Source organism: Nymphaea colorata, chromosome 9 (genome assembly GCF_008831285.2).
Source record: "Nymphaea colorata isolate Beijing-Zhang1983 chromosome 9, ASM883128v2, whole genome shotgun sequence".
Classification (NCBI taxonomy): domain Eukaryota; kingdom Viridiplantae; phylum Streptophyta; class Magnoliopsida; order Nymphaeales; family Nymphaeaceae; genus Nymphaea; species Nymphaea colorata.
Window position 1 is genome coordinate 22,503,208 of NC_045146.1, and position 22,239 is coordinate 22,525,446.

The 22,239-nt window shown below is 38.2% G+C and overlaps 3 protein-coding genes across 7 annotated transcripts; 2 read left to right on the forward strand and 1 right to left on the reverse strand.

Annotated features, from left to right (window-relative positions):
• Positions 1-627: 627 nt before the first annotated feature.
• LOC116261334 (uncharacterized) lies at positions 628-4,790 on the forward strand. Its single transcript, XM_031640049.2, has 6 exons — positions 628-964; positions 1,798-2,098; positions 2,512-2,670; positions 2,815-3,110; positions 3,842-4,083; positions 4,444-4,790. Exons 1-5 carry the CDS (start codon positions 767-769, stop codon positions 4,055-4,057), a joined length of 1,170 nt encoding a protein of 389 aa, XP_031495909.1. The 5' UTR covers positions 628-766; the 3' UTR covers positions 4,058-4,083; positions 4,444-4,790.
• A 1,185-nt stretch (positions 4,791-5,975) lies between these two features.
• On the reverse strand, positions 5,976-11,752 carry LOC116261097 (DNA excision repair protein ERCC-1). Of its 5 annotated transcripts, none has more exons than XM_031639705.2 (9): positions 11,323-11,746; positions 11,099-11,186; positions 10,358-10,461; positions 9,649-9,748; positions 9,394-9,470; positions 8,677-8,776; positions 8,212-8,283; positions 7,686-7,754; positions 5,976-6,560 (listed from the first exon to the last, which is right to left on the reverse strand). In XM_031639705.2, exons 1-9 carry the CDS (start codon positions 11,577-11,579, stop codon positions 6,246-6,248), a joined length of 1,182 nt encoding a protein of 393 aa, XP_031495565.1. In that variant the 5' UTR covers positions 11,580-11,746; the 3' UTR covers positions 5,976-6,245. The 5 variants fall into 5 exon arrangements, with proteins under 5 accessions (XP_031495565.1, XP_031495567.1, XP_031495569.1 ...); XM_031639709.2 differs by having other exon boundaries at positions 6,421-6,560; positions 8,120-8,283; positions 11,323-11,751; XM_031639708.2 differs by lacking the exon at positions 5,976-6,560 and adding an exon at positions 6,569-7,532 and having other exon boundaries at positions 11,323-11,751.
• Positions 11,753-13,660: 1,908 nt separating this feature from the next.
• Positions 13,661-21,999, forward strand: LOC116261187 (meiotic recombination protein SPO11-2). The gene is made up of 11 exons (XM_031639823.2): positions 13,661-13,738; positions 13,815-13,898; positions 14,294-14,423; positions 19,299-19,436; positions 19,529-19,617; positions 19,980-20,108; positions 20,220-20,314; positions 20,893-20,955; positions 21,054-21,130; positions 21,217-21,344; positions 21,435-21,999. The coding sequence occupies exons 1-11, from the start codon at positions 13,661-13,663 to the stop codon at positions 21,567-21,569; spliced, it is 1,146 nt and encodes a 381-aa protein (XP_031495683.1). The 3' UTR covers positions 21,570-21,999.
• The last annotated feature ends 240 nt before the right edge of the window (positions 22,000-22,239 follow it).

Sequence of the window (22,239 nt, forward strand, 5' to 3'; positions counted from 1 at the left end):
TTCAAGTCTGAAATGGAGTTCAAGTTCAAATCGGATTAGCGAAGATGAAATTAGGCCAGTACACATGAAGCTCCTGATGCTTCTCTGCTGGGAAGCAAATTGTTCAGGAAGTTTAAGAACAAACCTCTCCTGAAAAAGCGAACCATACTGGGAATTGTAGAAGAAGATTGAAACAAAAAGATGTGGAAATTTCAATGCCATGAATTTCTAACTAATGGGATTCAGTACGTACTGAAGGTGTTGGGGGGGACATAACAGTGTTAAGTTTGAAGACCATGGATGAAGATTTGGTTCTTTAGCCGGAAGTTTCCACTTTTTTAGAGAAAAAGAAGAAAGTTTGGTGGTTACTTTCAGGGAGGCCAAACTCGAGCAAGGCATTATGATTATTATTTTTTAACTCGATTAGTGTTTTAATGAGAGTCATAAGATGAAGATAAAATTATTCGAGAAAACAAGAAACTTGAGCGCAGTTAATGGAAATTATGGAGGAAAATATGGGACTAATGGAATTTCTAATGAAGACCCTGGAAGCCACAGGAAGTGACTCATAGGCGGCAAGGTTTTATCGTGGCAACGTTTCATCATTCCTTTTTTTAGCCTAAAAAAGAAGAAAAATAAGAACAAAAAACCGGATTCAATAAGACGAGGACAGAGAGAGATCGGGAGAGGAGAGAGCGGTTCCTTGCTTCTCCTCCCTTCGCCGCCAAGTTATCTTTTTCTCGTCGAGATTCTCCCGTGCTCGGTTTGCTTATTGACCGGCCGTGGCATGGGCAGCAGGTCGGAGCCGCGATTCCTGCAGGAACTCGCCCTTTACGCTGCCAGCGCCGCCCTTAGCTGCCTAGCGCTCTTCGTCGCCCTACGCAGCCTCGACCCCAACCGCGCCGCCAGCAAAAAGGCCGCCGAGCAGAAGAAGGAGATCGCCAAGCGTCTCGGTCGCCCCCTCATCCAAACCAACGCCTACGAGGTGGAAATGCTAGATACCCACGAGTTCTTTTCCCTCCCTCTCGTTGTTTTCTTTTCACGAGCTTCCTCAAATTCGGCTCGTTTGCCTTGGTGGAGATAAGAACATGGCTGCCACCAACTTGGGGGAGTTTCGTTTATCTCGAAATTTCTTGGGCTTTTGTTGCTTTTTTTCTTGTCCTGGATAAATGTTTTGATGGTGCCGTCGTTGACATAATTCTGATGGTCATCTAATTGTTAAGCGTGGTGTTACCTTCTCCTCTCGCGACCTTGGCCGGAAACAGTTACTATGAGGAATTAACTTCGATGGTCTTCCGCACATAATTTTTTGGTTTCTCCACTGGTCAGTTCTCTTATTTGGTGATGTCTAGGGTCCTAGGGACTTGGTCTTGGTAGAATCGCATTGGCTATTGCAGGTCAGTACATAATAAGTGGGGAACTGCTTTTGGGCGGAGTTATAGAGAATGTGAGAATCTGAAGTTCTTTTGCGTTGGTGGTTTACATTCATTATTGAAGATGGTATGTGATAATTGGGAAACTTTTTGGCAGAAATGGCAGTGGAACGAGAGAATTGAAAATTTTGCATCTCCTGGCATTTCTTTTGTTTGGTGACTGGCATTGGTTGTTGAAAATGGTACGCTATAGTTGGGAAAATTTATACAGAGGTAGGGGCTTGAATGAGGATCCTGGACTTTATGCATCTATGAATGATTCCCTTTATTGGTGTTGATTTTAGATGTTGGTGTAATAGAAATTAGCTTTCATTAGTTAATACGCAGAGATAGGGGTGGAATGTGAATTGGAACTTACGCTTCTTATTCTCCAATTTCTTTGCAGGATGTGATAGCGTGCGATGTTATCAACCCCGATCATATAGATGTCGAGTTTGACTCGATTGGAGGCCTAGAGCGTGTAAAAGAGGCTTTATTTGAACTCGTTATCCTGCCTTTGAGAAGACCGGAATTGTTTGCACATGGAAAGCTGCTCGCTCCGCAGAAAGGAGTGCTGCTATATGGACCGCCAGGAACAGGGAAAACGATGCTCGCAAAAGCCATCGCAAAAGAATCTGGGGCTGTTTTTATCAACGTGAGGATTTCAAATTTGATGAGCAAATGGTTCGGTGATGCGCAAAAGCTTGGTATGTTTGTCTCGGTGTGGGCTACTTGTTCGTCTGGAATTTTTCACGCACTCAAGTAAAAATTGTTTCCTCTGTTTTTCCTCTGAAGTTATGGAATGTTTGTGAAAATTAATCTTCTTGAAGTTGAACCCACTGGATTTACTGTTATCTGATGTACGAGATGCTTTGTGATGGTCTCGTCTGTTCACTCGTGAACACCACTTCGATCAAGAAACCTTGTCGATGTGTATTAGGTATGATTGAGCTGCAGGATTCAGGATAACCCCTTGACTTCCTAATTGTGGTTTTAGGAAAACCAATTCTTTCATCATTTCCTCCTGGAATTGTAGTATGTTGAGATTTTTTATTTCTTTTTGTTGAATAAGTCTTGACTTTATATTTAAAACGACCTTTTCTTCGTGTTGAATTGTCAGTGGCTGCTGTTTTCAGTTTGGCATATAAACTCCAGCCATCCATAATATTTATTGATGAAGTTGATAGTTTTTTGGGGCAACGCCGCACGACTGATCATGAAGCTTTGACTAACATGAAAACTGAGTTCATGGCACTATGGGATGGTTTCACAACAGACCGTAAGTGTGTTTACTCATGTATCCTTTTAAAAGTTTAGCCATCTGGCTTTATCACTCAGAGTTTTTGCTGTTTCAACAAGTATGTTCTCTTTTTATGTATCACATATTTTGCTATAGCACCTGAACATTTTCAAATAACTACAGAGCATGCCCGTGTGATGGTCCTTGCTGCTACCAACCGACCATCAGAACTTGACGAAGCTATACTCCGTCGTCTTCCCCAAGCATTTGAAATTGGCATTCCTGATCGCAGTGAAAGAGCTAAGATATTGAAAGTTATTTTGAAAGGCGAAAGTGTTGAAGAAGATATTGACTATGAGTATTTGGCTGGTCTATGTGAGGGTTTCACTGGCTCGGATTTACTCGAACTTTGTAAAAAAGCAGCTTATTTTCCAGTCAGGGACCTCTTGGAAGCAGAAAAAAGTGGCCAACGGTTTCGTGTGAGTAATGCCTCTTTGGATAGACTTCTCTGTTTTTTGTTGCTTAATCGAAGGAAAACATAATTGTGGTGTTGGTGCAAACCTTTGTGTGTTTTGTTGGTTTTGTGGTGATGTTTCTTTTTTTTTTTTCTTTTGGTTGGGGTGGGGGGTGTGGTGTGGATGATAAGTGCGAAGAGAAAATGCATTATAATAGCTAATGTCGATATCAAAAAGTAACTGTTGTTTTGAACTTTTGAATTTATGCTGTCACAACAAATTAAGCAAATTAAGAATTACTTTGTAATTTGTACTAATAAGTTTGCAATTGAAAAGAATGAATATGATGAAAGAAGGTAGTTCAGATTGTTTTGAAATCAGTAAGGTAAAAGAAGGCACTTCCCACGCAGCAAAGATATAACAAAGTCTAACAGAGGCTACGATTTTTAAAGCTAAGGCCCTCAATTTCACTTGTCTGGTTGTCTTTTCATGCATTTACCTCATTATAACAGCTTACCTGAGAACATGAATAAGAAACGTGTTGAGCTTTTGCTACCAGATAGCAACCATAAGCCTTAGGTGCCTTATCGTCTTATATGAGAATGCTAGCTACAATAGTTTTTCATATTCTATTATTGGAATTTGGAAAAGACCAAGTTATGGCAATATTCACTAAAAAATGTATGATGCAAGTTTTATCTTCTGTCTTTGATGATACTTTTGTAGTGCTAAACTAGTTAAACTGCATCTTACAGGCACCAAGAGCATTGAAACAGTCTGATCTGGAGAATGCATTGTCAACTTCTAAGAAGACAAAGGCTGTGACTGATGAATACAGTATCAACTCACTGTTGTCTGATTGGCCAAGGGTAAGTGGTCGGGACGAGTACCATCTCACTTTATCAGAAATTACAAGGTTCCTGTCACGCATTTCTTCCAATCTTCAACCAGAGGGCCAGAACCAGGACTGATAATACATATTGCAGCTGCTATTCAAGTATGTATGGTGATGTTAGTTTTGTGTATTGTCAAACAGGAACCTCGTCCTTCCGATAATTGTAGGGGAAAATTACTTTGCAGTTGCTTTATATATATATATATATATATATATATATATATAGTTAAAAAGGCATGCCTTTCAAAGGTCTTGCAACCACTCATAGATAGCACATGTATTATTTTCATAAAATCCTTAGTACCACCCTCACCTTTTTTACGTGCTGCGGCAGTATCTTGTCAGGTTTTTCAGGTTCCACAATGGCATATAATTTCTTCTTGTACTTTTCGAGTGTTGTTTTATGTCGAGAATCCTATCAACTTTTGTCTAAAAGCACATGACCGTTTATGTTGCTTGCAGGGATTGCATTGTTGCATCTTGACGTAGAACAGTTGAGAAAGGCAGGTTGAACAATTTTGCAAATCTGAAGGTGAATTTGACCAGCTTGTGGACCTTTCTTGTGTTACTGTAATCAGCTATTGCTGGTTGAAGTGTCATTTTTGCACTGAAGTTGGTCATGATGGGAATAACTGGGTGGCAACAATTCCATGTTTAATGTATACTGGTGAAGTAAGCTACCTTTGCTTTCTATAATGTCGCTGTAAAGCTTGTAGCTCCATTGCCGCTGCTACAGTTGTTTTTCAATACCAAGTATACCGAACACTCATTACATTTACGAGTATCACAACATATTATTGACAAAGTTACCTTCTCTTTGTTCTTGTGGGAAGCTAGACTGTTGAATGAGTTCTGCACTCTGAATGTATGGTGTAACTCAGCCGGTGGCACATTCAGATAATCATACTAAATTCTCCTTTCACTGGATCATTCAATTTCCTCTCAGCATTAGCTGCACCACTAAGATTCATGATCTGCTTTGAAGGCGGAAATTCTTTTCAGCATTCATAAGAATTTAACAGGTCAGAGAATGTGCGCAGAATGCTCTAGTTAAATGGAATTTTGGAACTCTAATTCTGTGGATTTCAGAATTCTGCATCCCGCAGCTGAACATCTTCCAACAGCCGAATTACAACGAAGGTCGTTCTTGACTTTACCTGGTTTAAGAGGACTCTAATAGCATAAATATGTTATATGTTAACCGAATTTTGTAGTTAAGTCGATTCATTAGTCAATCTCTCTCTCTCTCTCTCATTTCTCTCTCATTTTTGTAACTAGAGGTCTTTTTGTCCTCAAATTTTGATATATATTCTCATTCTCATTTTATCGAATTTTGAAACTCTAATTCTGTGGATTTCAGAATTCTGCATCCCGCAGCTGAACATCTTCCAACAGCCGAATTACAACGAAGGTCGTTCTTGACTTTACCTGGTTTAAGAGGACTCTAATAGCATAAATATGTTATATGTTAACGGAATTTTGTAGTTAAGTCGATTCATTAGTCAATCTCTCTCTCTCTCTCATTTTTGTAACTAGAGGTCTTTTTGTTCCTAAATTTTGATATATATTCTCATTCTCATTTTATCGACTCTCTCTTTTTCTATATATATAAATTTAATCAGTCGATCAATCGATCAATTTTTCTCTTCCTCTCCTCTCTAAGTTGAGGATAAGTGGCCAAAAATTAGCTTCTTTCAACATACTAAACTCCTGAGACTGCCCTCTTATGGGATTCATACTTATGATGTACCCTCTGTGATGTTTTAATATTTGTCCCCAAGCAATGAGAAGAGCCACTGTGGGATAAGCTGTCTCCTATCTTGGTCAATCTAGCACTAGCCAGGTCTCCCATCTTGGTCAATCTAGCACTAGCCAGGACCAAGTCTAGGTAAGGCTTGACGATGATGACAAACTCAAATGGGCTTTCGTTTTTCCGGACCGTGGAATTATTAGTCAAACAATCAAGAATGAGTCGTGGAAGCAACCAGGAATAATTCAGGCGGTAAAAAATTTCACATACAACTTGCAGTAACAACAGGACGTTAGCTTATAAAATAGAATGAAGCTACAACTCTATGAGAAGAAGTATGGTCCTTGTTGCATACAACTTCTAGTTGACTGGCTAAACTGTTAACCACTCAGTCTATACGTCAATTGGTCCATGAGATCTTTATCCACTTTGCAGTATCAACCAGATGTGCAAGTTGCTGTGTTCCTTACCAATCCACTACGGATGGCATGCAACTTTAGCCTTACCAAATGCTTCATCCAGTCGTGTCCTGCCGGGAGATCCCACCTTGACCACCTTGATCCGCTGAAGATGCAGATCCCTTAAGTTTGTGGAGCCTGTTTGAGTATTTGGACAATGCGGCAGTTAAAGCAGATTTAACTGTCAAATCAGGTTCCCTTTCTGTTTCTGGTTTGACCTGGCCTGCTTCCTCTTCAATTACATCATTATTTCCATTCTCCGAGCACGGGTTTGGATTTTCGACAACCAGGGCTTCAGATGGGACGGCAGGAGTTCGGCAGGGAATAGTCCGCTTGAATGGCTCATGGAAGGTGTCAAACAAACGTTTTACCTGCAGTATGGAATTCTTGAGTTCAAGATTTTGTGGCAGAAATTTCATATCTCAAGACCTGGTTGATCAATATCAGCTTATAGTCATGCCTTCAGAAATAAAAATTGTACTGCATATTGCTGCCAGCCAAGAAGAAACCCACGTCTACTTAGCCTCAAAAAGGGAGGAGAATCATTCTTTATTAGGCATTCTTTATTAGGAAAGACACGAGAACTGGTTCTACATACCCCAGGTATTGAACTCTCAAAACTTTTTTCAACTTGAAGATCTAAATACTAGATACCTAGTTAGGAGGAAAGGCTCTTGAGGATCTTAAGACTTGAGACAGATTTTATGAAACAGAACAAGCTCTTTCCTTTGGCTATTTGTTTAGCTCTCTAATTTGCTGACCCTCCTTCAGTCACATTGCATTGCCTGAAGCAAAACACGATTATTCCATATTCAACCAGCCCAGGCAAATTTGAGCAGCATTGATCACAATGTCGTTTAATCAATCCACCTACTCGAGGCTGAAAACACAATAACCATGCAGAAAAGGAAAAGTTTGGAACTTTGGAACAGCATTCAACTTTTTGTAATTTCATCATACTTCAGGAAAACAATGTAAGAAGAGCGATCTGTCATTTTCCTTCTTCAAAATATTTCCAGTAGGTTGTTTCCTACTAATTGATATCAAATAAAACAGCCTATGGCCCTACATACCTCAATGGAGAGAGAGGTCACAAGCTGGTAAGGAAACCAACTCAACTGCCTAGAAACAGCTATGGAGTCCAGAGGGATCATAGTTATACATGTAAATCTTAACAATCAAATCCAACCCTCCAGACAAGGTTGTCAGTTTACTTCAACTTTCATGCACATTGCAGTTTCTATCATCCTTTCATACCAAAATTGGTTTTCATAAGAAGCCGAGACATTATTGACCAGCACTAGGTCCGATAGTTCTGAATCTGGCAGTGGTTTTTGTGGTATCTTCCACGCACAATCATGGTAAGATTGCATTAGTTTCAGTATCAGTGAAGCCACTGAACTTGTTCCATTTACAGCTAATAGATAAAAAAAGCCTTCCTAACATTACAATGGGCTCATATAATTTAGTAATTGAGAATGGTAACCAGAACATACCTTCCGCTCGCCTATCCCTGGACATCGAGCTAAGTCTTCCATCGAGGCATCCATGATACCAGAGAGAGACTGCAAGAAACACAAGCTTGATGAAGAATCACAGCATGACCAACTAACTGGGTGAGCAGCAAGATGTTCACCATCATTTTCCAAAATAAGTAGCTTATAGTTTTGCTGATGATAATGAGAATCAAGGAAGCAGGCTCTTGGTATTGGCATAATTAATTGCACACTCTCTCCCTGACATTCATAAGGAAGGTCATACAGAAGGAAATTTTCACAAGGAGCTGCTACTTGTGGAAAACAAGGTGGTTTTTGGCCTAAAAAAAAAAATTGCAGGGATTTAAGAAATAACTATTATACTTCCATGTGGTGGCACATAGTTTTAGACACATGCTTTCAACTCTATAACTGGTTTCTAGAAATCACTTTACCTGCACATTAGCGTCCTTACAATAGCTAGCAAAAAATGCAGCATTGAGAGCATGACCAAATGCAGAACCTGCTTCTTGTCAATAGCACTTACCCCAAAAGCTGAGCCAAGGGTGACAACATCACTCTTATTGATATGACGAATACTTGTCAACGCATGATTCATCTAACAAAAGAAGAGAGAAGAAGAGTTTCAGAATGAACATTTTACGTTGCTGTGGGTTCCATTTTTTCTTAATATCAATGCATCCTGACCTCTACAGCTCACCAGCTAAAGCAAACTTCTTGTTGCTAACAACATAACAGAGTAAAAGGGGGAATGCAAACATATCACTTAGAAACTTGAAAACTTGCTAACAGAGAACGGGAAGAAATCATGTGATTTTGGAAATATAGAACACCAGACCATATTTAGAGAAAAACCGAAAAGTCATAATGTAGAAACATCAAATGAACAACAAACACTGCTCCAAGCAGAAATATTAGCCATTACGTTTATGACTTTGAATGATAAACACGCATAAAAAAAACAACAAATTAAATCCAATAAAGCCAGTACCCGAGATAAATAGTCAGTGTCTGTTCTCTCTTGAATAGTGTCGGCAGGCTTGTTTTCATATATCTTAATTGTCTCCAAATATCGACCACATTCCTCCAAGCTAAGTAAAAGACAGAAAACGTAACATCACAAATTATTACTATTTTGCTGTCAGCTTGCACCATATTATAATTAATGCCCTTGCAAACAAAAAAATATATGATTTCAAGTGAAGACCTGTAAATCAAACAATATGCACGAAAGCAGTTTCAGTAAGTAGCATGCAAACCTAACAAAGAACCAGATGGACCATACAAGGAAACAAAGTGGTCACCTATGAGTTTAAAAGTAAATATGGTGAAAAGGACAGAAAAAGGACACCAATGTTCCCCTGATGACATGCAAAATAATGGGAATACTATGCAACAATGAAGACTTGATCAGCACATAACACAGTGGCATGGAAAGCTACAACTTTGGAGTCGCCTTTCGCTTTCCCCCTTTTCTTTTACGTGAGGAAGTTATTTGACTGCAGCGACCCCAGCATAATTTGCTAATGTAGACTGGCCTCGTTGAACAAAAGAAGGCCAATGCAAAATATTTGATGTCATCTGTAGAAACTTTTCCTAGTAGCAGTATTTTGACTTCTTAACTCCAATAGTTATCCTCATAATCTTAACAAGCAACAACAAGAGGTCGAAACTCGAAACACAACAGAAGACTGTGTAGGCCAAGTACCTCCAACCGCAGAGGAGGGTGCAATCATGAAGTAAAGCTGTTCGTGTAACTTCAAGTAGAGGTTTCACTACATCTTCCTGCAAAATAAAAGGCAACAGCTAACAATAGATCACATGAATGCAAAAGACATCTAACATTGATATATGGTCTAGTTAAGAGTTAAATAACCACACACTCAACAGCCAGTACTTGGAAACTGAAAGTCAGCTGGAATTCTGGAAATAAGTTGCTCAAAGGTAGATGCTACCAACATACCACATCAATGTGGCATAGCACAACCCGAAGCCTGTAATTTTTTTGTAGTTCCCTTATTCGATGATAAATATAATCTGGATGAAGCAGGTGGTATCGCAGGCTGCACCATATGAACAATGTACTTCAGTTTTAAATAAAAGGAAGAAAACTTGCATCAGAAATTGCTCAGAATACCTGCTTTGCTATCAAGATATAGAATATAAGATGACAATAAAGTTATAGTGTTATACCGATGAAGCAACCATTTGACACCACAAATGCATTTACAGGCAAAAGTAATGATTGACAACTCTTCAAAAATTTTTCTAAACCACTGACCCCAATATTTATCTGACAGATTACAAGGCAGCTTTTATTAATTTCTGGACCCAATCCAACACATGTACTGAAGCAGTTACTTAGCCCAATAACAGTTACATTACATGGTTTGTGAAACTACTTATAGACACTTATTTGAGTGCATCATAGAGATCTATGGCATCGAGTTTTGGATTTGGCAACTTTTTTCCCTGTCATTCACCAAAACTGAAACTTGTGGCTGTATATAACAACCTATTGATTGTGAATGCTATACATCCTCGTTCATTTGATTGTCACCAAACTTTTACTAAAATATCCCATCATAATCGCGAAGAGGGTAAATAAACTACTGTATTTATTTCTTTGACATTCAAAGGATAGATGATGCATAACAAATTTAAGCGCAAACCTCAAGTATAAGGCACATGAGTTTTGTCCCAACAGGTAATCAGGTATGATCTCTGAAAATGACCATCTCACATTTCTGATATGCTTCAGCAACGGATTTCCTTGCTGCAAACAAATGAAGTTAAATAGGATAGTGCATAAGACAGCTAACAGAAGTTGACATGAATCACGATCCTCCTACTACTTCAATACAAGACTGTGGTTCCGTGCTGCTTTCCATATGTTGTCTTGAGTGGATTTCAACTGCAAATTTGCAGTTCATAATCAAGAATCTCATACAGAACTTATTCACAATTGTGTCCAAGACTCCAAGGCAAAATATGAGTGATCGAAGTGAAATTCAAAACCCAGGAGACTGAGAACTACAGTAGATAAGCCAAAGTCTTAGCTGGAGTTCTGACAAAATTTGTAGAACTTGTGAAACAGATAAAAGGGAAACAGGAAAGCTTCGCAATAAAATTATAAAAACACTTGACCAATTCAGTTATCCAACTTTCCCCGGTGGCTTCAACGTATCGTATGATTACGTGATCATGGCGAAAATTGTTAGGACTTTATAAGACATAAGAGTAGTGATTTTCCAAACTAAAATAAAAGACAATGCACGAGCAGAAAAAATTGGTAACAGTCCAAACCAACTACGACCATGTAGGTCGTTATCTAAACAATCTCAGGCCAATCGCCATGACAGACAAACCAACAGAGATAAAGTATCAACGAAATTAAGAAATTATTTTGTTACCTGCCTGTGGCTTACAAGAATAGCATTCCTACCGAGTGACTTGGCCGACGAAGACGGCGATGGTGAAGAGGAAGCACTCGATGTTTGCCTTTTTTCCAACAAATTGTAATGAAAGAACGACCATAACACTCAGAAGACCAAAAAGGGGAAAATAATAGATACCCACAAAACATTAGGAGTGAAACCATGAATGGAAAGCAACCTACAGCACCAGAATTGCTTACCGTGAATCCTTTTCTGGCGTAGTCCCGGACGGACGTAGCTGGGGAGTTGTTGTTGTTGCCGGTGGTGGCGATGGCGGCGGCGGTGGAGTATAGAACTCGGAGTTCTTGACGAAGGAGAAAGCCTCGGAAAAGGAAGAGGAAGGCCGGAAGAGGTTGGGAGGAGGGAGACGGGGTTCAGAGCCCTCAAGAACCTCGCGATAAGAAGGGATCTCTATTACCACTTTCTTCTTCTTTCTCTCCTCCTCTTCCTTTTCCATCTCTGCTCCTCCTGCCCGATTTCTCGGTCTTTCAGAGGTACGCACCTCGCAACGGCGTCGCTTTTGTTGAATGTTGAGACCTGTTGGCGCTAAGATGCATTTAATCACGATCACTTGGGTTTGACCATCTGCAAGATAATCTGGAGGACGATCTCGCGGATATTACCTGTCCTCGAAAGAAAACCTCAAATGCATCAAATTAAGAAAATTGATGATTACTCGTCACCATTATTTCAGTATTGGGTATTGATGAAAATTTTTCCATTTCTTAGTAATTGTTTTTTTCTCGGGAGGCATAGCAAAAATGAGCAAGGCGCGTTCACCCTTTGTTGGATGGAGGGAACGGAGGGAAAGGGAAGGAAAGAGAGGAGTGAAAAGAAAATGAAAACAAAAGGAGAATGAAAAATGAATGGAATCAAAATGAAAAATGTGATTATAAAGTTGTTTGGATAAATAATGTTTGTTTGGATTATATAAAAGAAATAAAAGATATAATTTATATTAATTTACGATAATACTCTTATAAGAGACTATGGAAAGTAGGGATGTCAACGGATCGGATTCGGATCGGATACATCTTTAACCATATCTACTTTTTCATATATTCATATATTTGGATTCGGATTCGAATTCGAATTCGAATAAAGCAAAGTCATATCTGAATTCGAAATCTGATTTTACAATCCGAATCCAATCCGAATCCGATTTTTATATTTATATCTGAATCCGAATCCGAATTTTGAACCATATTTTACCATTTTTCAAGTATTAGATAGAGAATATTTGTCTAAAAATGAATCCAATCCGAACCCGTATCCGTATCCGATCTGATATTCATGTATATCCGAATCCGAATCCGATCGGATGTCATTTATTAAATCCGAATCCGATCCATTTGGGCGTCCGGCCACCGCTGCTACAATTCCGGCTAACATTTGGGCATTTTCCGGCGAACTTCGGCAATTTCTTAATCGGATATTAAATTTTTATCCATATCCAATTTTTCGGATCGGATCGATCGGATATCTGATTCAAATCGGATATATTGACATCCCTAATGAAAAGAGGGAAGAGGGCGTTGTGAACAAATGATAAACAGAGAAGAGAATAGATAATAAAGAAGCTTCTTTGTTGTGATGGTTTACTTGAACGGTGGTAAAAAGGAACTCTGAATCAAAATAAATGTAGCTATCAGGTAAAATCCTGTTTATACATGCACATAAAAAAAAGAATTGGCATATATGGTATAAAACAATAAACTTTTCATTTCCTTGTAAATCCTTTAAAGGGATTTGATTGATATTAGAATATCATTTTCATTCCCTCATTTTCTTTTTCTTTTTTTTACTTTTGCTTGACTTTTTTTTTCTTCTGCTTAATTAATCAACAAAAAAAATGATTGATTGTTTTTTTTTATTCCCTTTCTCTCCATACAAATAAAGTATGAAGGTGAGACTTCAAAACCCGGCCGTACGCTTTTCGTTAAAACAAATATGATATAAAGAGTTCAATTTGATGGATACAAAGATGCATCTGATTTAAGTTCCATCATGTATTCACGTGAAACAAATATCAGATTTCAATTCAATAGCCGAGGAAAAAATTTTCCCCACCAAACAAAATAAAGAATTTCGATACCCAAATAAATTTTTTGTCTCACAAAACAAAAAGTGCTCCGAACTTTCGAGCCTCTATTTCAACTGTTGGATCGGATTGCTTGATTTATGGTTTTAAATTTAATAAATTCAAACTTGGGTCAGGTGCGAATGACTCCAAACTTCTATATGAGATTTGATCCAAGGAGGGAATTGCGTAGATTGAACCCAAGTCCGTGTTAATTTTGTGCTCCATGGTACGATCCAAATAGAGACAGATCTTAAAGTATGCAAAATTTGGATCAGCTAGACACTTGATTTGATTGCACCCAGTTATGGCATGTCACCAAACAAACCTAGGGACAAGAATTGGTTCCGTCCAAAAAATATTGCTTGATCCAACCCGATAAGACTTCGTTAGTACCGACCTTCCCGCCATTTTTTAAAAGCGTAAATAGGCAGCGAGAGAGGGAGAGGGCGAGATCAATGGCTCCACCCACCAAAACCCTCCTCTTCGACTCTGATCAGCAAATGTCGTATGCTCAAATCCTTCCATCCCAAGAGGTTCTCTCTCTCTCTCCCTCTCTCTCTCTCTCACACACACACACATCTGTGCCTGCTATTAATGGAAAAAAATCAGGTCCTAGCGAGGATGGAGGTAGCGATACTGAATTTCCTCAAGATGTTGACTGCCCCAACTCCTGCCGTCAGCGATCTCGCTGTGGTGAGCTGGGACTCCTTTTTTCTTTTCCTCATTAATGTTCTCTTCTTAATGTCTTTCTCATTGAAGCAGTTTTGAAGATTTAATAAACGCTATCGTGTGTCTGGATTCAATGTAATTGGTGGGCCATTAAATCCTCTTCTGGTTTTCTAGCAACAAGCAGAGGTGTCCTGGACTGTTTCCAATTTCAATAAGTTTCTCAAAGTCGTATGTGTGGGATAGTATTCCAATCCAAAAAGGTTTATCAAAGTCGTACGGATGCAGGGAGATCTATTTTATTGCGTAAAAAACTAGGGTTCTGTGATCTAGTTATATTTTCCTGCTTTTTATTTTGATCCAAATTGTTTGGCGCTGCAATTGATCCAAATTGTATGTTTCTTGGATGAAATGGTTTACAGATCTCAAGAACATCGAAGAACACAAGGTTCAGGAATGGCTTTCTTAGTGAGGTTTCATCAATATTTCTTTCGCATTCTTTCTGCACCAAGTCTCTCTCTCGAGTCCGAGATGCCCAATCATTTGTTAGAGGTGATCAGTTTACTTGTTGCTGGTGATTGGATGCCAAAATATATAATCTGAATTTTTTAAGAAGAAATTTTGTTGTCCGAATCAGCTCCTCTAGTTGTATGACCAGTTGTGTTCGACTCATGTCATCGACAGCTGATCCATTTATGTTCCCTTTTGGGTATTGTTATATAACGTGCTAGAGCCATTGGCCCATGGTTGTACTAATCGTTCAAGGATTTGAACTTAAATTGTTTAATATGATTGCGGAACATGTTTGAAAGATCGAAAATGATAATTTTATTAAGGACAAGCCAGCTATTGCAGCTCCTATAATCAAAATAACAAGAGATAATTTTAAAACAGAATGGGACTGTAAATAAATTATCTGGTGATATAAATAAAGGAAAGTGATATGATACTTAGAGCAGATAAATCAAATGAACTACCTGTCCCTACGGCCTAAACACCTAAAAAAAAATCAGGGACAAGGCGAAAATAAGAGTCATAGAATTATGTGGTTTGGTGTATGACAGTACCTCTGTAAGCAGAATTCAGTAAATAGGAATAATACTAAGTCTTTTTGTAATAGCTCATATATATATATATATATATGTGTGTGTGTGTGTGTGTGTATATATATATATATTGAGCTATTACAAGAAGACTTAAGTATTATTCCGATTTACCTGCCCCCAAGCAGCTTTGGTTTTAACCCCAAAAAGACTAGGAACCAAAATAATTAATCACTTAACCAACTCCCTTATTGACAACAATCAAATCATCAAAAACAAATTTTTGTAGTCCAAGTTTGATTAAAAGTTAAAACAACTAACAATCATGAAACCAAAAAAATTGTATAAAGTTGCCCCAAGGGGTTGAGCATAGTTGGTTGGGCCATTGACTTGTATGAGGCCAGTCGTTTGTTTGATTGTTATAGGCATCTATCTTCTATAAAAGCTGAAGCAGACATAAACCTCAGAGGTAGGGGAAGTAGCCTCGAAGTGTGGTTTCCACTTTCCCCGGTCACAAATGGAAGAAAAGTATGAGATAGTATAAAGATATGAATGATAGTAAATAGTTCAATAAAAAATGCTTAAATTTAGTGGATAACAAAATTACTAATCAATTTCAAAAAGTTTAATTTAAGAAAATCATGAAATCAAAGAGGACACTATAGTCCGTAAGGTTAAGAAGAAAGGAGTGCAGTTACTAAGAATAGGTCAAAACTTAAATAAAACTCTTTTTACAACTACTCGAATATGTTAGGAAAATTATTTTCTGATTGCTGTATCTGATGACATATATATATTGAATTTTGTCCATATATTGATTTAAGGTCGATACATATGCCTTTCGTGGATGCAGGTGTTTACACAAACAAAACCACATAATTTTGTGCCTCTTTTTTTTTTTTCTTCTTCTTTTTGACCTTTAATATGGCATTAGAGTAGAATGATCTTCACATCATAAGTTTCAGCTCTTTTTTAATGAAAGCCAAGCTATGGTGGGCTTCACTAGTGGGGAGCTTCTAGTGCCTGACCAATATATTCAGAGTCAAATAGTAGCATTTGTGAAGGCAGTATAAAAAGGTTTAATCCTAATTTTATAGCATGTCACAGGCCAAGTTGGTTTATATGAAAATAGATAACGGGGACACTCACTGAAGAAGTTTCAAGCCTCGATGATGGACTCTAGATGTCTAAGGAGGTTGCTGACATTTTCACAAAGCATTTACTTGATCTATTTTTTAAAATATCTGCAGCAAACTGGGGCTTAACAATTTCTCTTTTAGTTTGAGGGTGAATAACGGCGATAACATATAATATTTGTGTTCCTACTGCTAAAGTAACAAATATTATTGATAAGATAACAAATGACGATAGAGATTATGAAAATTACATGGATAGTAGTGATCATGATGAGATTAAGATATGTAGCATTTACAGAAATAAGGATAATGTTTATAAATAGGTTCATGCTAAAATCAGGAAGGAGATTGCAACTGCTGTTACGAATTCTGATATTGATAATCATGTTGACAATTAGGAAGTCAAATAGGACAACATAATCAGCAAGGGAAAAAGGAAAGGCGCGCAATTCTTGAATATCAGATCATAATTAAATGCAGATAATAACTCCTTTTGTAACAGCCCTTACATGTTTGGAGAATTATCTGTTGATTGTTGTACCTAAAGACACATATGTATTAGATTCTGCCATCTATTGATCTTAAGTTCAATAGCTGTACCTTCCATGGACCTAGGTGTTGACATATACCGAACCATGTATTTATGTGCCTCTTGTTTGCTTATTCTCTCTGATTTTTCACTTGCATCCCATGATTTGATAGCTGTTGCTATATTCATGGGGTTGACTACTATATTATGATCCTCAACTTTTATATGAAAATTACTGAGAGAGGTAAAGAAGGAAGAGAGAGTGTATGCTTTTTATCACCATGCAGTAAGTTTTTATGAACCATGTTCCTTTGAGCAGTGATAGGCTATAGTTTTGCCTTGAATCTATTGTGTTTCTTTTATAGTTTTATTTTGTTCACTTCTTGGTCGTTTTACTTCCCTGTGCTCATTATGTCTCAGTCACGTTCTCAATAATAAGCTATTCTTGCCCTGCGAACTTGAACATACCAATCTTCTCTCCCTGAAAGTTAGTCATTCTAACTTTCTTCTACGAAAGATACAATTCCTTGCATTGGTTAAGGGTCAGGATATAATGTGGTATATGCTCATAGATTCTTTCACCTAAGACTCTTAAGAGTGACAGTTCTGTTTGATGCAATGGATTTCCACCATAAAATGGAGCATGCCCTCTAAGCTCTTATCAGGCACTTCAAGAGCCTTTATGATGACCTCATCCCTATTAGAAGGTCGGTAGAAGAATGATGAAGGTTTTTTGGCAGCTCAGCTATGACAACCTGGTAACTAGCATAATTAAGGGCCCAATTCCTTCCTATGGAGATACAATGTCACCCTTCCTTTCATGAGAGAAGGAACTCTTTAAGCTTTATTGTGTTGCAACTGGAAACCAAGGTTACTTATTGTAATGATTGTGGGAACTTCAGCAAAAGAAAGGGCAATTTCAAATTTAATGACAAAGGTTGCAGATTTCAGAAAAGAGAAAACTCATACAAAGTTCTTTCTGACTCAAAATCACAGCATGAAAGAGCTCAAACTCGAAAACAAGAAAAAACTGTTTTTATGGGATGACTTATCAAATTTGTAGCAAAAAGAACCACTCATCTCTCAATTGTTATCTTTGCGATAATCACTCATGTTAGGCTGAGAATGCACCCCATGCCCTTGTTACCCTCTCCATTGTCGAGAATCTGAGTGGTCCACTGGCACTAGAGCATCCTCTCATGTAATCAGGATTCAGGTAAATTATGTGACTTTCAAACATAAAAAGGCAATTATCCTATTATGGTTGGAAATGGTCAGAAATGTTTCACGATTAGGACAAGCTCAGTTGCACTTAAAAAATGTCATTGTTCATTTAAATAATGTTTTATATGTTTCCAAAAATGAACGAAGAACTTGCTTGCAGTCAGCCAAACAACTCATTCCCATATACGTTTGATTCATCCAGTTGCTTTGTTAAGGACAAAAGAACAGGAAAGATTGTAGCAACAAGAAGTACGATGGAAATCTTTATGCTTCCGATGAAGTTTTTCCAACTGCTTGCGTGCTTGCCAGATGAGTACTATTTTTTTCTTCACAGTAAAAGATGACAGATTTTTCTTTTTTTTTTGGTTGAAGGAATTCTGAGTTTCTGTGCTAGTTCCCAACTGGGGAAGATATGTATACTAGCTTTTTCTTTTCGAACAAAGACCTATGTGAAATCCATTCATGAAAGTGCACTCTGATTGATTGGGGCCGGCTCCTGTTATGACTTATGACTAAATGAGGGTACTAATTTGTGCTACATTCGTGATTATAATAGTCGATTCTCTTGGTTTTATCCTCTCAAGGCTAACTCAGATTTTGTTGAAGCTTTCAGACACTTTCACAACCCTACTGCTTGCTATTTTGAGGCCAAAGTCAAAACTTTTTAATGCGATGGGGGTGGAGAATACTCCGGAACCATTTTTATGCAATATATTGTTGAACATGGCATAAAAAAACAAATTTCTTGTCATAAATAGATTGGAGTTAATGAATGTAAACGTATAACATCATTAAATTGGCCTTAACTATGTTAATCATGCTAATATTCCTCATTGCTCGTGGGTTGACATTTTCTTTGTGCGGGTTTTTCTCATAAATAGATTACCTTCTGTTAAACTCAACGTGGAGTCTCCACACTTCTGCTTGTTGGCGAACACCTTGATACTTCCAACTTATGTGTCTTGGGCTGCAGGTGCTTCCCAAAATAAATTTGACACCAAATCCCTGTCATGTGTCTTCATGGGGTAAAACATGGAACAAGAGTTAATAAGTGCTTGAATCCATCTTCGAGCAAGATTTATATGTCTAGGGGTGCTTGTTTGATCCAACGGGTATCATCCTCCCCAGAGACAACTTTACTTTGTCATGCCTGTTTTTCTTATTTTTTCTTTTGAACTAATTCTCTATAGTGCTTACTCAGGAAAGTCACATATAGGCAGTTTTGGCCCTTTTTATGTGTTTCATAGACTTGGACTGGTAACACGGCTATGATTTCTGTGACTTGTTGCCCTCTAAAACCACTTATGACTTATAATAGCCTGTGAATTCTCCAATTCAGAACTTTATGTTTCTCGTGAAAGATGGCCATCCCACTCACCTTTTGCATTTGGATAAATTGCATAGCTTCGTAGCCTCTGACCTATTTGTTGAGAGGACTTGATGAACAATAGATTGGCAATGGATGCTCTTAAGCTGTTTGATGATTTTAATGCAGTTTGGAAAGTCATTGAGCTATGTTACCAAATTATTAGCAAAGACAAACGGGTAACTCAAAGGGAACTTTTCTATAAGCTGCTATGTGATTCACCTGACTATTTCTCTTCGCAGTCACAAGTTAATCGGTCCATCCAAGGTGGTTTTTGAATTTATATTTCAAGTTACATCGGATGAGCTAGAGGAGATTTAAATTTATATACTCGGCATCAATGTTTTCATTCTATGTAGATGTTGTCGCGTTGCTTCGATGTACTCGCCAAAGCCTTGGGATAATAGCATCAAGCAGGGGAACTGTTGTAGGTCGTCTGCTTATAAAGGTACAGAGGTTTTGCTGCTATTTTTTCCCTCTCGAGTGTTGCTGTAAAGTTCAAAATCTGAAATTATCATGTTCTGTTGTTCTGAGGTAGACTAAGGAGAGGGAAAGAATTGATTCGCAACAATCAGAACAAAGGGAAAAGTGAAAAATTAGAAGAACGGACCAGCACAATGGTTCTTTCTGTATTTAGAAAAATGGGACATATGGAAATTACATGGATCATGCTCGACTGTAGTTCCTCAAATAATCCAATTGATTTGCTTGAAGATTGTTGTGAATTCATTAGTTGATAGGATCATACCTAATCTCCATTGGCATAATGGTGTCTGTATATTTTTGGTGGTTGTTTTCTCAAAATTTAAGGGACAAAATCATGATGATGTGGACTGCAGTCAACTAGGTCCTACTGGCCATCCCATTACAGGAGATCTGCATTTGCTGGAAAATTTGATGTTCCAATCTGATGCTCGGTATATTATTATAGTTGAAAAGGTGCATTCTCTGACAGGTTTATTGTTGAATTGCAAGATCTGCATTTTGTTCACATGGCCTATGAAGTTTGCATTTTGCTGTTTTCTTCTCCATCGCTTTTGGCTTTGGTAGGACGCAATTTTTCAGAGACTAGCTGAAGATCGCATATTTGATCAGATCCCTTGCATTATGATTACTGCTAAAGGATACCCTGATGTTGCAACAAGGTAAAACTGATTTCGATGGAGAAATGTCTTCATCAAGTAGAATGATTTACTTGTTTTGGCTTATCGGGTCTCCACGTTGTGATTAGAATGCAAAAGGATCCTAGTCAGCCCCTGCTGCGAAACAATAATTACTGATTGGTCCGGTTCCCATCCGTCAGATCAAGTTTTCAGAAAAAGGAGCTAGTACTTTTTTCCCCATGAGCAGAGGTTCTCCTTTCGTAGTTAGATTGGGCTGTGCGACAAGCAAGCATGCTTCTGGCTTTCCTTTTTTTCCTTTCTTTTTTTTAAATTTTATGTTCCTAAATTATACTCTGCTTTGTAAACAAGTGTTTTGGTTGGATACTAAAATTAATTTTCAAACAAAGGCCATACTGCAAAAGATACTGCTGAGATCCCCATTGGCAGCTCGTTTTTTCCTAATCACTACTGATTTTTAGGAATTTTCAATGTAAAAACAAATTAAAAAAAAAGGCATAGAAGGCTTAAACTAGTTCAAGCGTGTCCCTTACTATTTTCATCTGTCATCTTTGTTTTTCGTGTAGATGTTGAAATAATTTAGTTTCTTCCACTGGAGGCAGGTTTCTTCTTCATCGTCTTAGCAAGATATTTCCGGATCTCCCAATCTTGGCACTCGTTGACTGGTGGAAGCTAAAAGCCTCTTCTTACGTGCTCATGTCATGCTTCTGTTCCATCTAGCCTCTCTAACAGTTCCATCTTCTCTTTTTCCACTCTTCTGAAGGAATCCGGCAGGACTTGCCATCTTATACACCTATAAGTTTGGAAGCATAAGCATGGGATTGGAGGCATACAGATACGGTTGGTGATCTTACTTACAGTAGTAATGATAAAACATGCTTTTCTGCTCTATGAACCTAAAAGCTTTAGCTGATTAACCATGTCAGCCTGTAATGTCAAGTGGTTGGGGTTAAGATGCAAGGATCTTCAGCTTTTGCCTCCGGATTCGATGATCATGATGAAGCCACGTGATCTTCAAATTGCTAAGAGCCTCATGTTATCCAACACATTGCCCGTAAAATACATCAATCAACTGGAAAAAATTCAATTCACGAAATACCTTGGTCTTCATATAGTGAGTAATGTCTTGGAGTTAAATATGCAGGAAAGTTATGCAGAAGAGTTGAGGTTCATGGTTGAATGTGGTCTCAGAGCAGAAATTGAAGCACTTTACTTCCATGGGTATGGTTTCTTGACAACGTACATTGTGAGAAAGATTGTTCAAGGCGATCACATATAAAGATGGAGCACTTCTCATCATTCAAGCTAGATTGAACTATAAAGTGGATATAGGCAATCCCTTCCAGTTGCAAGGTCCTGTACAGATCTTTGTGAACCTCTTTTCTGGACGTTCAGCACCCCAACATGGGATCTAAGAGCTATTGACCGTACCGTGGTGAAAGTCACAGGAAGATTCCAACTACTTTCTCCTCGCAGGGTGTTTAATTCTCCAAATCCCCAGCATGCAATAATAGGCATGTCAGTTCCCACCTGTTCTCTTGTGCCCAACCACATACCCAAAACACGAACTTAAAGCCAGTGTCAGGATATTCCTTCGAAGGAAGTTTTTGGCAAGGTAAAGTATTTTCTTCCTGAAAACTATTCGTATTTACATACTTTGATAAAGAAACATTATTTTTTCGGAGGGCTACGTTACGTGGTCAATTTAGTTTGAGAACTTTGGAGCTCTACTCATTCAATGTGTTTTGCATGATGTGTTCTAAAACTCTCTTGAGTTGATTTACCAGATTATGATAAACATCTGGACTGAAATCCACTGGGCTGCCGTTAAGATGATAAGTCCAAACACTTGGACGGTGTTCACTTGATCCAAGGAACGTCGTGTATGTTTAGCAAATATTACAATATTATTGCAAACGCTTTGTCCTCAAGAGGGATCATGTGTTGCC

Bases quoted from the DNA above. Each gene is read 5' to 3' on its own strand.
- LOC116261334 (XM_031640049.2), top strand. From the start codon at position 767: ATGGGCAGCAGGTCGGAGCCGCGATTCCTGCAGGAACTCGCCCTTTAC. The intron at 965-1,797 runs GTGGAAATGCTA...ATTTCTTTGCAG, and splicing joins TCCAAACCAACGCCTACGAG to GATGTGATAGCGTGCGATGT. The intron at 2,671-2,814 runs GTAAGTGTGTTT...AAATAACTACAG, and splicing joins GGATGGTTTCACAACAGACC to AGCATGCCCGTGTGATGGTC.
- LOC116261097 (XM_031639705.2), bottom strand. From the start codon at position 11,579: ATGGAAAAGGAAGAGGAGGAGAGAAAGAAGAAGAAAGTGGTAATAGAG. The intron at 11,187-11,322 runs GTAAGCAATTCT...GTTGGAAAAAAG, and splicing joins ACGCCAGAAAAGGATTCACG to GCAAACATCGAGTGCTTCCT. The intron at 7,755-8,211 runs GTAAGTGCTATT...TGTTTCTTGCAG, and splicing joins CCCTTGGCTCAGCTTTTGGG to TCTCTCTCTGGTATCATGGA.
- LOC116261187 (XM_031639823.2), top strand. From the start codon at position 13,661: ATGGCTCCACCCACCAAAACCCTCCTCTTCGACTCTGATCAGCAAATG. The intron at 20,315-20,892 runs GTAAAACTGATT...CACTGGAGGCAG, and splicing joins TACCCTGATGTTGCAACAAG to GTTTCTTCTTCATCGTCTTA. The intron at 21,131-21,216 runs GTTGGTGATCTT...TAACCATGTCAG, and splicing joins ATTGGAGGCATACAGATACG to CCTGTAATGTCAAGTGGTTG.